Source organism: Clarias gariepinus, chromosome 1 (genome assembly GCF_024256425.1).
Source record: "Clarias gariepinus isolate MV-2021 ecotype Netherlands chromosome 1, CGAR_prim_01v2, whole genome shotgun sequence".
In the NCBI taxonomy this organism is placed as follows: domain Eukaryota; kingdom Metazoa; phylum Chordata; class Actinopteri; order Siluriformes; family Clariidae; genus Clarias; species Clarias gariepinus.
In genome coordinates this window covers 7,877,501-7,894,351 of record NC_071100.1, presented here as the reverse complement: position 1 = coordinate 7,894,351, position 16,851 = coordinate 7,877,501, and the positions used below count along the sequence as shown (strand labels likewise).

At 39.7% G+C, this 16,851-nt stretch overlaps 1 protein-coding gene across 1 annotated transcript; it reads right to left on the bottom strand.

The window, feature by feature from the left end:
- Positions 1 to 941: 941 nt before the first annotated feature.
- Positions 942 to 15,578, bottom strand: shrprbck1r (sharpin and rbck1 related). The gene is made up of 14 exons (XM_053496888.1): positions 14,954 to 15,578; positions 13,001 to 13,175; positions 12,745 to 12,831; positions 12,095 to 12,242; positions 11,748 to 11,838; positions 11,200 to 11,482; positions 10,584 to 10,699; positions 9,223 to 9,396; positions 4,919 to 5,079; positions 3,480 to 3,591; positions 3,207 to 3,386; positions 2,760 to 2,858; positions 1,737 to 1,880; positions 942 to 1,525 (listed from the first exon to the last, which is right to left on the bottom strand). The coding sequence occupies exons 1-14, from the start codon at positions 15,218 to 15,220 to the stop codon at positions 1,445 to 1,447; spliced, it is 2,118 nt and encodes a 705-aa protein (XP_053352863.1). The 5' UTR covers positions 15,221 to 15,578; the 3' UTR covers positions 942 to 1,444.
- Positions 15,579 to 16,851: the final 1,273 nt, after the last annotated feature.

Below are 16,851 nucleotides of genomic sequence, written 5' to 3'. Positions count from 1 at the left end.
CTCTTACTGGTATAATTAACATCTGTGCATCTGTGTCGCTCAATCGAGTGTCATTAGGGAGATTTCTTGTTTATTTTTTTGATAAAACAGTTTCCGTTATGTGTGCTCGTGTGAAAAGAGTGGAGGATGGGTGTGTAAGACAGAGAAGGGGAGGGGCTCCTTACTTTAGCTTCACACATTCCGTTTGTGTGCCCAGGCATACTAAATGTAACACTTATCTGTAGGAATTTATTTTTATTTTTTTTTTTTGAAGGTAAGGTACAGGTTCATTTGTTTTATTTTTACTTTATATTTTGTGTTAATTATTTTTATGCATTTCTTTCTTGGGCTGTGGAACGAATAATTTGATTTTCTATCATTTCTAATGGGAAAATCCGATTTGGTCTACGAGTGTTTTAAAACACAAGCCACTTCCGGAACAAATTATGCTCGTAATTTAAGGTTCCACTCTATTACTACAGGAAATGGCAGCATGGTGACTTAGTGGTTAGCACTGTCATTTTGCAACTTCAGGGTCCGGATTCGAATCCCGCCTCGGGGTCTGTGTGCATGGAGTCTGCATGTTCTCCCTGTGCTTGGTGGGTTTCCTCCATGTACTCTGGTTTCCTCTCACAGTCCAAAGACATGCAGATTAGACTAATTGCTGTTCCCAAATACAATATTCACCACACGCCTCCACAGTCACTAGGTGGACTACACAGGTTCCTAGATGGATGGATGGACTACAAGGTATAAATTTAAACATGACTATGCTGAAGCATAATTGCATTATCTTCCTTTTCTGTTGTGCATCTTAAAGTTAAGGGAGTGATATGAATGCTTTTATGCTTTCTCCTTATATTCCGATTACACAATTACTAGATTCTAGCTGGTAGATATGTTATCAGTTAAAAGGAAAATCATGTCAATATGCAACTCAAATCTTTACTCGATCAGTTTCATATGGAAATGTTTATTGTTTTCTTCAGGTCAGTGGTAGCTTGAAATCTATAATAAATTATATAAAGGTCATACAAGAAGGTTTTCATTCTAGACAAAAGCTGCAACATAAGGCACTAAAGAGTAACTGTAACTCTCTCTGTGTACATGCTTTTGTAATGTCTACATTTAAAACTAGACTTTGGTGTTTTATCTCGGTATTATATTACATTCTAAGGTATTTCTACTTAATTAAGAAAAACAGTTAAATACACAGGGGTTAACCTGGATCTATAAAAATATATGTGAAAATGTAGCACCCTGAAAAAACAGCTAGGTTTATAACAGAACTGTTAAAATAAGGCACATGTGTATGTTAACATTTCACCTTTGTAATGTTGCTGCTGGGAGTAAGACATAAAAGTGCATATTGTCCAGTATTATTAACTTGATCTTAATCAAGATTCTGTTAAGTTAAAATAAAATGCTTTGGTTTTACTTTCAGTCATTCATCTCTCTCTTCCGCTCAGTGGCAGTTCTGACATTTTGGGTGGCATCTCTGTTTATTCACATTACAGCGGCAGCCTCCACTCGTGTCTCCAGGACCCTGTAAAAAAAAGTCACACAGTTTACATCCAAAATCACATGATTGTCACATGAAGCCTTTGGAAAATTAGCCTTTAGCTTGTCTTTCCTAAATGTATATATTTCTATACTGTAAAAAAAATACACAATTTAATTTGAACAGTTGATATTGAGATGGACACATGAATAAGGGTTCTTGCAGTTTCTAAGCAGGTGAGTGAATGGTTGTGTACCGCAGGACCCCAGCGTGGCCCTCTGGTGACCCAGCAGATCTCTGTGTGACACACAGTGCAGCGTAGCCAATCACAGCCTTCCTTCTTCTGCACTATTATTCCACACTGAGGACAGTGCATCGCCTCGCCGGACTTCACCAGAGTCTGTTGCATGCAAAGACAAGTACAACAAAAACAAAGATAATTAGCGCTGAAACAATAAATTAACCTGGGAATGATTTGTTCTTAAAAACAAAGGCAATGATGATTGACTTGTCCTTTTTAGAAAGCATTTGCAAATTTATTCTTAGGTGCAAATATGGTAAAATAATAACAAAATTGTATCATGAAAAATAACAGCATTATGTCTACAGATGATGAGGGTAAAATAAAAAAGGTTATATAAACGTCTTAATTCTTATGTTGTTGGTAATCTTTCAGCTAATTGACATTTAAAGAATCTGTTACCATGATCAGGGAGTTATTGCCCCGTATAATCCTGACCTCACTCCAAGCCATTGCCACATGTTTGGCTGTTATAGGAGTTCCTGGGAGGCCAGCATTTCTGACATGGAGCAGGCAGTCCGTTCATGGCTCTGTTGTACTGAGAGTGTTTTTTACATGCTTGACCTTGATGGTATGTATCCAAGCACTAGTAAGACGCTGGGATAAGTGTATTAGGGGGAGTAGAACTTAGTATAGTAAGGGATTATATAAAGAAATGAAAGGAGGTTCTGTTATTCTGCGCAATTAAAAGTCCGGGTTTTACTTGAACGTCCCTTAAATTGAACAATAAGTAAACTTATTTATTGTGTTATTAAATGGCCGTGCTACATCTAAAAAGTTAATTTAATTATAACCTTACAAAGGTTAACTGCATGACATGCTAATTATCTGCTTTTATGTCAAATAAGCTTGTTTGTAAAGCAAAAATAACTACTCAAACACAATGATGGCATGCAGTTTGACAAGTTCAAATCTAAATTTCGATGAATAAAAAAAATCTGCTTTATATTTTATCATGTTAAAAAAAATATGTGAGACCTTCAGGAGGTCCCTCGTTCTCCGGGCTGCGATGTCATTAATGGCACGAGCAGCGAGATCGTCCTGGTACTGCTTACAATTCATTCCTTCATGAATTGCCTGAGACAGACAGAGAGAGAGAGAGAGAGATTCATGTTTCACCAACGTACAATTTGTGCATTTGGTTTCTCCTATTATTTCATAAATGTTGATAAACAAAGATATTAAAGTGAACAAAGAAGTTAAGTTATTTACATAGCACATTTAAAACAACCGATAGTTGACCAAAGTGCTTTACATAACAAAGTAAAAAAAAAAAATCATTCAAAAACCAAAACCACTATAACACATGTTTAAAAGCTTGGGTAAACAGATACCATATACAGATATTTTTTAATTAGAAGCAGAAATTGATGTGCAGATTTCCAGAGAACTTGACAGAAGTATGTTTGTGTGTGTGTGTGTTACCTTGCAGAGCAGACAGTTGTGCTTTTTGCAGACAGGGCAGTGGAACGTGTTGACGGTGTCTTCATACACACACCAGCCTGGACAGTCGGTCGTGGCACAATGATAACTGCCTTCACATCGCGACTCGGCCACTGAGAGCCCCCGCTGCAGCCAGCGCTCATACTCCTCGCCTGAAAGCAGCTGACACACAGAAGATTAACAGAAAGTAAAAGAGTGCTACGTAAGAGTGGAAAGATTTGTAGATGGTGTAGAACTGAATGAAAGAGTTCTCACAGCTCGGATCTCTCTCTCCTGCAGTGTGCAGTCACATGCGTACGCCTCGTCTCTGTAGGGACACGCCACCTGAGGATCCTCTGAAAGCAGGATTACTGAACGCAGACATTCTCTACACACATATACACACCCACACACAAACAAACATTTTGACATGGTAATGTGGTCAGAAAATATATTACTGCTCCAATTAAATAGAAAATACAATATTATACAAGCATTTTATAGCATTTATCCATGACCACCCACCAATCTCCCACTGACTATCCTCCAGTCATCTACCAATTACCCACTGTCCATACATCAGTTATCCACCACTCACTGATCAACCAGCAGTCGTTCACCAACACTCAATTGACTATCCAACAGTCGTAGACCACTCAACAACCTTCTACCAGTAATACAACCATTCACTGACTCCACCAGTCATCCAACATTCACTGACTATCCACCAGTCATCCACCAATCACTCACTGACTATCCAACAGCTATGCTTCACTCAATGACCATACACCAGTCATCCAATAACCCACTGATCATCCTCTAGTCATCCAACAATCACCCAGTAACCATCTAACAGCTATCCATCAATCAGCAATCCTAAACTTACTATCTATAACTTATCCACCAATCCTCCACTTACCATCCACCACAAATCCACCAATCCTCAAACTTACCATTCATCACTCATTCACCAATCCTTCACTTACCATCCACCACTCATCCACCAATCCTCCACTTACGATCCATGACAAATCCACCAATCCTCCACTTACCATCCACCACTCATCCACCAATCCACCATTGACAGGGAATTCACCAAAATCCACCAATCCTCCACTTACCATCCATCACTCATCCACCAATCCTCCACTTACCATCCATCACTCATCCACCAATCCTCCACTTACCATCCACCAATCCTCCACTTACCATCCACAACAAATCCACCAATCCTCCACTTACCATCCTCCAATCCTCCACCACTCATCCACCAATCCTCCATTGACAGAGAATTCGCCAAAATCCACCAAACCTCCACTTACCATCCAACGATCACCCACTAATCATTCACTAACCATCCATTAGTCATCCACAACTCACTGTCCACCCTTCAGTCATCCACCAGTAACTCAAGAACTATCCACTAGTCATCCACCAATCACCAACTTACTATCCAGTGACCAACATTCACCAACTTTCCCTCAGTTATCCACCATCCACAAATTACAGACTGAACATTCAGTCACCCAATCAACTAGTGAACAGTTCTTACAAATCTTCCAATAACTGTCTACTATTCTTGCACCAATTAATCACCAATCACCTTTCAACCATTTGTCATCAACCATTTATCATCCATCCACCAACTGTCCTCCAACCACCTAGCTCTAAACCAGACATCCAATTCTGCTCTAGTCCCCACAATGTGTTCTTACCTGCAAAAGCAGTGAAGACACTCCCGCAGCAGGACTCCCTCTCCTGACTGCAGCTGTAAGTAACAAATCTTGCATTCGATGCTCTCTGCATTCGGCACCAACTCCTGACAGTCCACCTCCACCAGCCGAGCATAGTTCTCCCTCCGCTCTGCCTCCTTTGCCTACACATATTTTTTTATCAAACAATAACACATTATAATATTAGTGTACAGCTGTATTCAGGTTATGCATGAGTAAACAATATATTGCTGGAGCTACAGTACACTTTCTATGTGACAATCTCTGTAATGATACAAGAATAGTTAATGATCTTGAATGAACTGTCTATTGCAGTATCCAATATTTTGGGGCTAACACCCCCCAAGGAGCACGACAATTTTTGATTCCAGACCTATAATTGTATAAATTAGGACATATTCATTAAACTTTGTGACAAATTCTATGTTCAATTACTGCTGTTCCACAGTATCACTCATTGTTGTTGAGGAACTAATGGAGGAAGAGTTGCAAAGAAATGTGTTAATTTTTTATTGTTGAACTCATAATCTAGTGTTGCATGTGCAGTTCGCCTAAAATATTTAAACAGAGCACAGAGCCTATGAACATTTAGCAAGTGGATTACCTGATCCTTAAAACTCAATGTATAACTTGTCACCAATCTGCAGAAAAGACACATCTTTCTGTGGTAACTGTACACATAATCATTCACCAACACCACTTGCACATTACAGTCCTCCGCTGGGAGCTATTGCCACATTCCCCGTACAGTCCTAACCTCGCTCCAAGCCATTTCAACATGAAACACTGGGATGAGTGCATTAGTGTAACAGGATTATATAAATAAATAAATAATAAATAAATAAATAAATAAATAAATAAAGTTTTTAGTCTTATCACTATGTTCTGTTATTCTGCACAATCAAAAGTCCCAGTTCGATTTGAGGGTTTAGAAGGATAAAGTGCAGTATACAGCCATGGCTTTAAGAAAGACAAAAATATAAAATAAAATAAAAAAATGTGTTTTCGGGTCTTTTTGTCAGATGTTACTATATAAAATTGTAATTACAAGCCTAAGGCTATTATTGAGAATTACATTGAGAATTAAGTGCATGAAAAGAGTCAATATATTGCAGTGTTGACCCTTCTTTTTCAAGACCTCTGCAATTGACTCTGGCACGCTGTCAATCAACTTCTGCACCACATCCTGACTGATGGAAGCCCATTTTTGCATAATCAATGCTTGAAGTTTTAGATTTGAGGTTATATTTGAGGAGCATTTAAAAGAACAGGAATGCCATTTGTCAAGAAAGTAAACTGACTTCTGCCCTGTGATGAATTGGCACCCTGTCCAGGGTTTACCCCACCTCGTGCCCTAAGACTCCTGGGATAGGCTCCAGCCCAATGCAAGATTTGTAACTAAATATATATTTATATTTAGATGTGAACCCTTCACTTAAAGATCAAACAAATGAATCTTGTTATTGCAGTGCTTTAATGTTATCTGGATAAAACTCGATGAACAGAGTTCACTATAAATTTCCTTCATCTTTCTGACATATAATGATAGAAATTTTAAATATACAGTATGCAAAACCAAATACAATGCACACTATTAAACATTATTTTAATATACAGTTTTACAAAAGTCACATATACTAGTGAATACTCTTGAGTCTTGAGACTCTCACCCAATTGCATCTTTAGTCACTTCATAGCCAGTCGCAGTAAAATCTTTGTTCCAGTTTCTTTGATTTAATCTACATCATTTAATTGAATATGAAGAAACAAGGGGTGGCTCAAGACTTTTTACTGTATGACGCAAATAAGTAATCAAGATACAAAAAAATCCGTCCCTGTTTATTTATTTGTTATAGATACAAGACGTTTCATTTCTGGACCACCAGTAAAACACTTTTCAACGAGACAATGAAAACAGAAAAGTCCAATTTAATCCATATAGTACATATTTAATATATCTAATAACATTTTATTTACTTTCTTAGCATCTTTTTTCATCATGGTAAGATATTATTCAGACAATAAATAACAGCGCACAGCAAGGCTCTTTACCTCCAGGCCTTGCTATACTGCATAGTTTCATGACTGTGTAGTTGTCAGTTACAACTCTACCCTTCCTGAGCTTGAGTGAGTTTAATCGCAGTAGGTATATTGCACAGGACTGAGAGAGAACTAATCCATTTTATATCTCGACTGTGTTGTACCTCACTGTATTACCCTGGGTCAAGGATCAGTGTAAACTCTTCATGGGGTGGAAAGTCAGTTTCATAAACGTATGCATCCCTGATTGGGTTATTATAACCATATCATTTAGAATAATTAATAAAATTATGCCCAAGAAACTACTGTGTGAGCCTTGCACCATCGACAGCCGTTGTGGCTTTATAAGTACCATCAGATGCTAGTACTCCTTATGCTAGTATAACAGCGCAGAGTGTAAAATGCTATAGAGCTAAAAGGTTTGTACAGCAAAAATATATCCATGAGATTTTTTTTTTCCAGAACATGTTATTAATATCCGTCTTGAATGACACAATGGAGGACTGAAAGTTGAGAAAGAGAGACATTTATGCTGAGTATTTTCTGGTGCGATGATGTATTTATTATTCTTAATACTGTGACTGAACGCCAAATTGTTGGAAGTGTGCTGAAGAAAAGTGTGTTGCAGTTTAGTAAAGTGTGTTATTCTCAAATCTACTTGCACAAGAGCTTGTATGACGAACTCTCCCTCTATAGTACTGAACGGATTAGAAGCGTGAGGTCATTTAACGAAGTGAAACTTTGATACAATTATGGAAAAAGTCTTGGGTGTCACTTTGTAACATGAGACTTGAGAAAGAGTCTTCAGGAGGAGTGTGTGCTCACAGCAGTGCTTAACACCATCCCGGAGTGGAGGGGTCAAGAGTACCAGAATATACAAATATTTTGCAAATACCCCCAAAATAGCTAATGATGTTCCTGATATTCTCAGGGGTTCGAGTTAGCTAACCCTAACCCTAACCCTAAACCCCTATACAGTATATGGACCCATTATATCCATAGATACCAAAAGAAGTACAATTCAGTTCAGAAATTGTTCTTTGACTTAGTTTATCATCAAACTAACAGTGCAGAAATCTGGCCTGTGAGCAGTTTTCATCAAAAATAAACTTTAAAAACACATACATACCATCAGTTTAAATAAAAGTGCTTTAAGAATAAGAAGTGCTTTAAAGGAGAAGGTCAAGCTAAACTCCTTGAACCTGCGTATCATAAATGAGAACCATCGATTCATTCCTTGTTTTCCCAGTTTAGCATTTCTTCATAACCGAAGTACAATAGATGAGATTGGCATGCACAGAGATTTCACACAGCCTGAGCGCAGTACTTGTTCAGTCTTGATTGCACGTTATTTTTAAGGTGTTCGTGTGATATCCTGTATTCCTGTCACTGGGACGTCTTGCAAGTATTCATAAAAAGTCCCAGCAGACTTTCAAGCTTCTTCAAGTGTTATTTTGTGCATAGCGACTGTGTATGATGTGTGTGTGTGTGTCAGTAGTCCTGGTCGAGGTTGTACTGTAGTGAGTTGCTGGCCCTCCGCTCCTCCCTCCTCCCTTTCTCCTTTAAAAAAAAAGAAAACCAGACAGAAGAGAAGAGCGTGAGACCGGAGAGCCAATCATAGTCTGAGATCCTGCCTTCTATCTCTCTAGGTAAATCTGCTCGAGTAAAAAACAAAAAGTGTCCTCCTGCTATTTAGTTATTAAGATTTGTGCCTAATGAATTTAATAAAAATCTAATTGATTAAACACATTTCTTGCTACCAGTTTGGCATTATGCTAGAATTAAAGTTGTAGCGCCACCTGTTGGATAATAATGCAAGTGTATTAAAATCAGTTGCTAAACATTTGTATCGCTTCTTAGCGACATTGGTCCTAAGAAATTTCGAACACCAAAGGAATTCTGGCAGCTTTGGTCTAAACAACACGGCTAAACCTGCAAATCTCTCTGAAAAATGAAATCATCACAATGCCATCAACCTGCAATCTAGCTGTATTGAAAGGGAATAGTCTGACTGTGCATCTGTTTGTGTAATGACGATCTGATTGTAAACGTCTGGTTCAGGTATTATGTCTGTTTCCTGAGACTGTATTAGTATTCCTGGAATGCCAATCTCATCTATTAAAATGAATACGTGTATAATTAGAGCTGCACGTTTGAGGTCAGCAGGTGTGTATGTATGTGTATGTATGTGTATGTATGTATGTATGTATGTATGAGTGTGTGTATGAGTGTGTGCGATGTCTGACCTGCTGGTACTGCCTAATGGCTTCTTTCTCCTGTTGGATGCGTCTCAGTTCCAGTGTGTCGGGTCTGTAGCCCCCAGGCACCGTGTAACTCTCGGGTCTGTCTGTACTGCACATCTCACAGCCGGGACGCGTCGGCTTGTTAATGTACGTACAGGACGGACACGCCCATCCCAGCTGTACACATACACACATATGACTTAATATCACACATTAAAAATGTTTAACATACTGTATATTTGATATTTTATTTTAACGTATTACTACGTGTAATTAATTCAGAAATTTTATGATTTTAATGGAAAGTAATCATATGACCACGTTTGACCCTAAAGCCTTAATATAGTCGCAGTGCGGTTACCCGGCTGTGGGCGATAATGGCACATTTAACATGGATAATTAAATGACTGAGAACACATCACCAGGTGTGCTAAACAGCAAGTTACACCATAAAAAGCTTATAAATGAGGTTTGGATAAAACCAAAGTTGTGTGTTCTCAAGCTACTTAAAAAAACACAAAGTTGTATAGGTGGTAGCTGAAGTATTCTGTTGATTTTCAGATCTGAGGATCCACACACCCATACTACCCGCCAGTGCATGCAGTGCCAGTCCCATTCGAGAGATTTAAAAGTAACATTTGTTGAATGTTATTGTTTACGATATTATAAAAGCGAATAATCTGTTTTCTGAAACCAGTTTGTCATGCATTTCTTTATCTCAAGACTGCATGTAAATAAAGTAAATCTGAGTATTTAGAATTGTGATTAATTGCGATTAATCATGGACTATGACTGATTAACTAGATTAAAATTTGTATCTATTGACAGCAACTATAGTAACAGCTTATTTTCAAGGACTTGCCTCCACATAATAATAATAAAAATAATAATAGATGACATGGTGAGGTTGCCTATGAGGTGACATTCATGAAAAGCGTTTCCAAAGTCAGCACTTAATAACAGTCAGAGGTGAAGGTGAAAACTGTGAGCTTTATATAATCTGTGAAAGTTTTGAGAATGTGCCATTTACAGAGAAGAAACTGAGGCTGGTGAGGGAACATCTGTGCAAGTGAGAACAGGAACTAACTGGTTTCATGGACATTCCTCAGCATAAACTGTAACTAAAAGTAGATAAATGTATTATTCCGTTTCATCATTCTGCTACATTGTGGAGTTTTTTTTTTTTTTTTTCCTTTAACACTACAAAACTGTGGTTTCATTTTTGTGCTTGGAATAGTAACGAGTCTTCACTCGAAAAATAGAGACAATACTTGATATTTAGCAATAATTATGTAATTCAACAAACTGCCTTTTTATTTTAAGCAGGTTCTTGTGTTTACATAGTTGTGTGTGTTTGTGTGTACCTGTGTGTTAGTTCCGCTGGGCAAGAGTGCTTCGTTCAGCTGCGGCATCTCCAGGTTAATGAGCTCTCGGATTTCACCCAGACCCAACCTCTCTGTCCCGGCCAAACTCCGACTGCCTGAAACGTCAGAGGTCACGAGATTCAAAATATTATCTCATCTTGTTCGCACTTTAAGGAATGATGACTGTACAGATGTAATACATTTAAATACGGAACTGATGAAGAAGAAAAAACAATTATGAAGAGTAGAGTATTTAAGGTACTTTTACTCCTTATATACTTGTCTTGTTCTATTGCCAGGGGATTTTGGCAATCAAAGCCATTTAGTTCTACAAAACGAAGCAAATAAACTTGCTTAAACCTGAACGTATTGTATATACACATAAAAGAGGTGTTCGAGTCAAACCAGGACTAAGTGTTCCCTTCATTTGTTTGAGCAATATATTTTCAGCTAAAGAGCATTTTGAGTGTCTCATATTGTGTAAAGAGTGTAAAATATATAACAATATAATTTTTATATTGTAATCTCACAACGAAAAATCGCTCACTTAATATAGATAATTAATATTCTGAGCTTGTTTCTGCATTATTGTACACACACACACACACACACACACCGGTGGTGTTGTGCTGCGGGTGCAGTCTGGTGGGCAGTGTGTTATAGGCTCTCAGTGTTCCCTCCGGCCCGGTGCCGACAGACTGCAAGTCCCCGGGGGAGGACGTGGGAGCGAGTGGGAAGTTCTCCTGGTCCTGCTGCCTCTGCCGGGACACAAGGTACAGGAAGGCGGTGTCTCCGTCCTGCTGCACGCCGTAGGACGCCAGAGAGCGTGAGTCAGAGCACAGACACTGACCGATAACCCAGCGCTGGACGTGCGGATGGAAGCCGTACTGCACAAACACCTAAAATACAAGAACAAGAAGGAGAGAGGGAGAGTTATATCATGTGATTTCAGTTTAATCTGATTACTGCTGCTGTTTACGTTTCTTGACAAGAACAGAAGCCATTTTTGTTGAAATGCTCAGATGGAAAAAAAAAAAGTTCATTTGTATTGGAGAACATCCTGGTGCTCTACTTCCAGGTTCGTGCCTCGTGCTTAACAAATCTAAACACACTTTTTAATTCATAGGTTATAAAACTCATATAATGAGACTGATCCGTGCTGACCTGTTGTTTAAGAGCAGCAACTGTGGTGTGGGGGAAGACTTTCACCATGACACAGCAGGAAGAGGAAGCGTCCTCTAACACCACCGATAAACTAGAGAGCGAACAGAAGGAACGTCCAACTCACTCCCTCACTAAGGGTGTTTTTGACTTCTTATGAAATGTAAGAGTTTTCTTTACCAATACGAAATCAATGTTCAACCATTTAAGTTGGCTACCAAACCTTCTGGTATTGTCGAGTTCCACCAAAAATTAATTTAATAAATAAATAAATAAATACCCTGCATCTTGTCCAAATACTTATGGACCCAGTATATGACAATAGACATAGAGCTATTCTATTTTACTACCTGATCTCCTTGTTGGTGTTGGTGTAGTGTTTGTGATCTGGCTGGATGCACAGCGGAGTGTGCTGACGAGCCAGAGACTCCGCACACACAGACGCCCCCTGAACATCACCGGCCTCTATAGCCCTCACCAGCTCCATACACAGCTCCTCTACACGGAGAGAGAGAGAGAGAGAGAGAAGGGGAAGGCGGGGAGAGAGAGAGTGAAAAAGTGAGAGACACAGAGAAGTGAGTGAAGAATGAGAAAGTAAAGAGAGCGATAAGAAAAAAAGTTAAGTAAACAGGAATAAAATAAGGAAGAACAAAAAGGACAACAAAGAAAAGTGTGTGTGTAGAAGTGAAAGGTGGAAAAAGCGTTTAACCAAGACTAAAATTAAATCATGCACACGATTTTTACTCACTACGGTGCATGTTCAGTAAACACACATATGTGTTTTGCACATCATCTAAGACTAAATCCTATTTTACACATACGCAGCTGACCTGCAAACGTATCCCTTGTGTTAAAAACCAGCTCAGTCTGTGTGGGAGGGAGGAAGAATGCAGAGCAGTGGGACGAGAGACAGTCTGCTATTTTTCTCTACACAATGCACAATTGAGACTTTTGTGCTTTGTTTGGACAGAGGGAGCGAGGAGAGGATGCGAGGACGTACCCGTGCTGGACAGGGAGGAAGGCATTTGTACAACCAGGGGCTGGGGCAGCAGCTGTCCATCAACCTCTACAGAACAGCCAATGGCCACTGAGGGGAGGAGTCACAAACACTGTCAGTATTAAACCTAATCGACCTTCTTTAAAATGGCACCGTTTTATCATATCGGCTGTTTTTGCATCCGGATTTCAGTGTTGAAAAAGATCTGAATAATTGGGGTATTAAATCTGAATTTGGCGAGTACAACAATGTGCCTCACCCCGACGAGCCTCGCGGAGCGATGACATCACCACAGTGGCCCAGGCTTGGGCTTCCTGCTCGCTGTGGAAGTTGAAGGTGATGCGGTCGTAAGGGGGAGCGATCAAGACCAGGTCATGACTCCGTGGTGTCTTGACTTCATAGCGCAACGTCCTGAGGTCGAAATCGGCAATGCACTAAAGGGGAGGATAATAATAATAATAAAAAAAAGATATGCATAGTTTTAAAACCAGGTGCTAGTACCAATAATGACACATCAGTAAAAGACTAAAGCTAAATGATCAAATCTAAACTAAAAGGCGGTGTGCTTCAACCACTCCCTTAGGTTTAGTTGGGAATTATGAGTTATGTCTGTGTAATAAGCGAGAACAGATGTTGTGAGAATGAGGTCCACAATAGCATGAACAAGATCACAATCGACAATCATCAGCAAAAACTCCGGCCATAAAGCCCGTTAACGCGACTCTACAGGAAGAGAGTTCTTAGGTAAAGATCACTTAATCACGACTCGCCATCAATACACAGGTAATCTGTGTGTGTGTGTGTGTATGAGAAAGTAGGTTTACTGACAATTAAATCTTTAAACCTCACTGTTTTTGTTGTTTTTTTCTTTACAAGGTTTATAATTGTAGTTTTTTTCACACTAACAAACTCTAACCGGTTGAAACCTTAAATCTACTTGGCAAGAAGGGATAAAATATTTGTATAACAGTTAGGACAAGGGTTTTGTAAGAAGTTGTTGCTTTGTATATTTTCTAGGCATGGGACTCACCAGGGACAACCTGATACAATATTACCACAATACTTATTAATTCATCCATTCATCATCTATACCGCTTTATCTTGTATACAGGGTCACGGGGGGCCTGGAGACTAAATCCCAAAGGACTTAGGGCACGAAGCGGGGTACACCCTGGACAGGGTGGTAATCCATCACAGGGCACGTGCGCGCGCACACACACCCTACGGGCAATTCAGGAACACCAATTAACCTAATCTGCATGGCTTTGGACTGTGGGAGGAAACCGGAGTACCCGCAGGAAACCCACCATGCACGGAGAGAACATGCAAACTCCAAGGCGGAAATCGAACCCTTGATCGTGGAGGTGCGAGGCCACCGTGCTAACCACTAAGCCGCCTAATTTAAATGTATATATAAAAAAATTCAAATAAAATGAAACATCCACATATTTCGTAGTCAGTGTGCTGATACATGAATCATACTATGCCAATTCCCTTATATCTATATATATAATAAAAAATATATATATTTTTATGTTTTTGAGTTCAGCCTTTATTCATCATAAACACATTTCTGCACCGTAAAAATCTTCACAAATCCCAGCTTTTTTTTTTTTTTGCTAGTAGGCAGAAATCAGAGTACAGGGTACTCTGTAGAAGACAGAGTTAAGGGCCTTGCTCAAGGGCCCAACACCCGCTGACCTCTCGAACAGTAACACACTCATCTAAAGTTTATTAAATATGATTATTTGTTACATTTTTTTTAGGGAATTAACTTCTAACCTTACTAATGTGTCATTCTTCTGTCCCAGGCATCTCAACATTCTTGACATGAAAAAAAAATGTATAACGACTGTGATGACGTCAGAGTATCGAACGCCCCACTCTAGCCACACTTCGTGTACTAAGCGCGCGCGCCCGCGCACGCGATCGGAGCGGCAGTTCTGAGAGCAGTTTTAGAATCCGTGAAGCGGCTCCGCGACCCCTAGAGCTGTTCTCAGAACTGTTGGAAACGCGCCCTAACTTTTTTTTCTTTTTTTTTTTTTAGCCTCGACGCTGTAAACAATAACACGGCGATCACGTGACATGAGTGGTCCGAGCGGAAATGATTTATTTTTTATTCTTCCTTTAAAAAAATAATAATAATAATAAACCCTTTAAAAGAAGTGAGCGGCGCGTTCGGGTCTCTGATGTGTGTGTGTGTTTGAGTTACCGCGTTAGTTCCGCTGCCGTGTCTGAGAGCCAGCCGGAATTCCCCCGCCTTGCCCGGGTCCATGCTGAGCTGCAGCCGCAGAGCTTCGTCCCCGCAGCCGGGCAGACACAGCGGCCGGATCCCGGAGTGACTCGCGGAGACTCGGACCGACATCAGGACGGTGCTGCATCCCGCCGCCGGGGCCTCGAGGCCGGCCAGAGAGGAGCAGAAGGAGAAGGAGGAAGGCGGACCGGGGGTCGGCTGCGGAGCTCCGGAGCTCTGCGACATTCCACCGTCACCGCCGAGAACTTCTCATTCCACCGCCGTTTCCCCTTCAACCGCCGTTACTTAGTTGCTGCTACATAATTACACGCCGCACTCATATCCAACAACTCACTCCCTGCGATACAACAAGGACTCAAAGCCAAGGAGAGAGGGGGGAAAAATAAAACAACAATCCAGTTTCACTTCAGCTTCTTCAGCTCGAACTTGGTTACAATGTTGCTCATGCGCTTTCAAAATGTGTCAGGAACACGGTAACTGCCCCGTCCCTGCCTCAGCTAGCTGCGTTGCGCATGCGCAGGTAGAACTACGCATGCGCGGTGTAACTATATCGCTTTAGGGGGTTTTCATGAGTTGCGTAGAGGCACGTCGACTTACTGGATCTGAGCTCGTTGATACTTACTGAGATTAGATTAGTACAAGTGTTGGTTTAAAACATTTTAAAGTTGATTAAAATGGGAAACCATTGAGACTGGAAGTGTGTGTCTGTGTGTGAGTTATGTTCCTGTAACACCAGGGCCTGAACTGTTCATTTGTAGGGTCATAGGTGTCCTGGAGCCCATAACAGTGAACTCAGAGCACAAGCACTCACGATCCATCAAACCAGTTTTTTTGTTTTGTTTGTTTTTTAAGAAAGAATGAACTGGATAGACAGCTTTAAAGGAGAGAAAGAGAGAGATCTGTAAGTGGCGGTGATGCAGCCTACAGAACTCAAACTAAAGACCCAGAGTTGTAGTGAGAAGAACATGTCGGGATAGTGTGGAAGTTTTGCATGAAGCAGGTGAAAAGTTTGAGACATAAAACAAGACAAAATAAGATCAGGGAAGGCATATAATATATAATAATAATAATAATAATAATAATAATAATGTTAAATCATGTTATAAAGACCTTACTCAGAACAAGACTAAACTCTTACAAATGCTGACACTGAGGACCAAAATTTTATTTGGTATGTACACAATCATACACAATATGACATTTAGCGAAATTATCATATGACTGTTTGTGACCTCAAATAGAAGTACAGGACAGAATAAAAAGAAAGAAAGATTTTACTGCAATAAAAAAAATATAATTTGGAATGAATGTACTGTACATAGAGTATCTACAAATTTATCTATTTACAAAATTACAATGAAATATAATTAAAATAGAAATATAAATTATAAATTACACAGGATGTGCAGACTGTGCGATATAAAAAGGTAAAGACTTGTTGTGTGGGTATGACAGCAGCAGCATGAGTGAAATTCTGCAACTATAACAAAACTCTATTTAACATAACTCACTGCTTAAATTAGGGTTCGATTCCCGTCTGGGGGTCTGTGTTAGTTTGCATATTATCCCTGTGCTTGGTGGGTTTCCTCCAAGTACTCTGGTTTCCTCCCTCAGTCCAAAGACATGGAGATTTGGATAAATGACGAGGATGAGCGTTACTTTGTACATAACTAAAAAAGAAAACTTCAAATGAAAAGAAAATGAGTCTATTACAAACACATCTTATCTACAGTAACAAGAGGTTAGAGGGTGCCCTTTTGTTTTGTTTAACCCATGTTTATTCCTGTTTTTCAGTTAGTAAGAAAGTGGAGGAAAGCCTTTGTAGATTATTTCTTTTATTTTACCCGGTTAGGTTA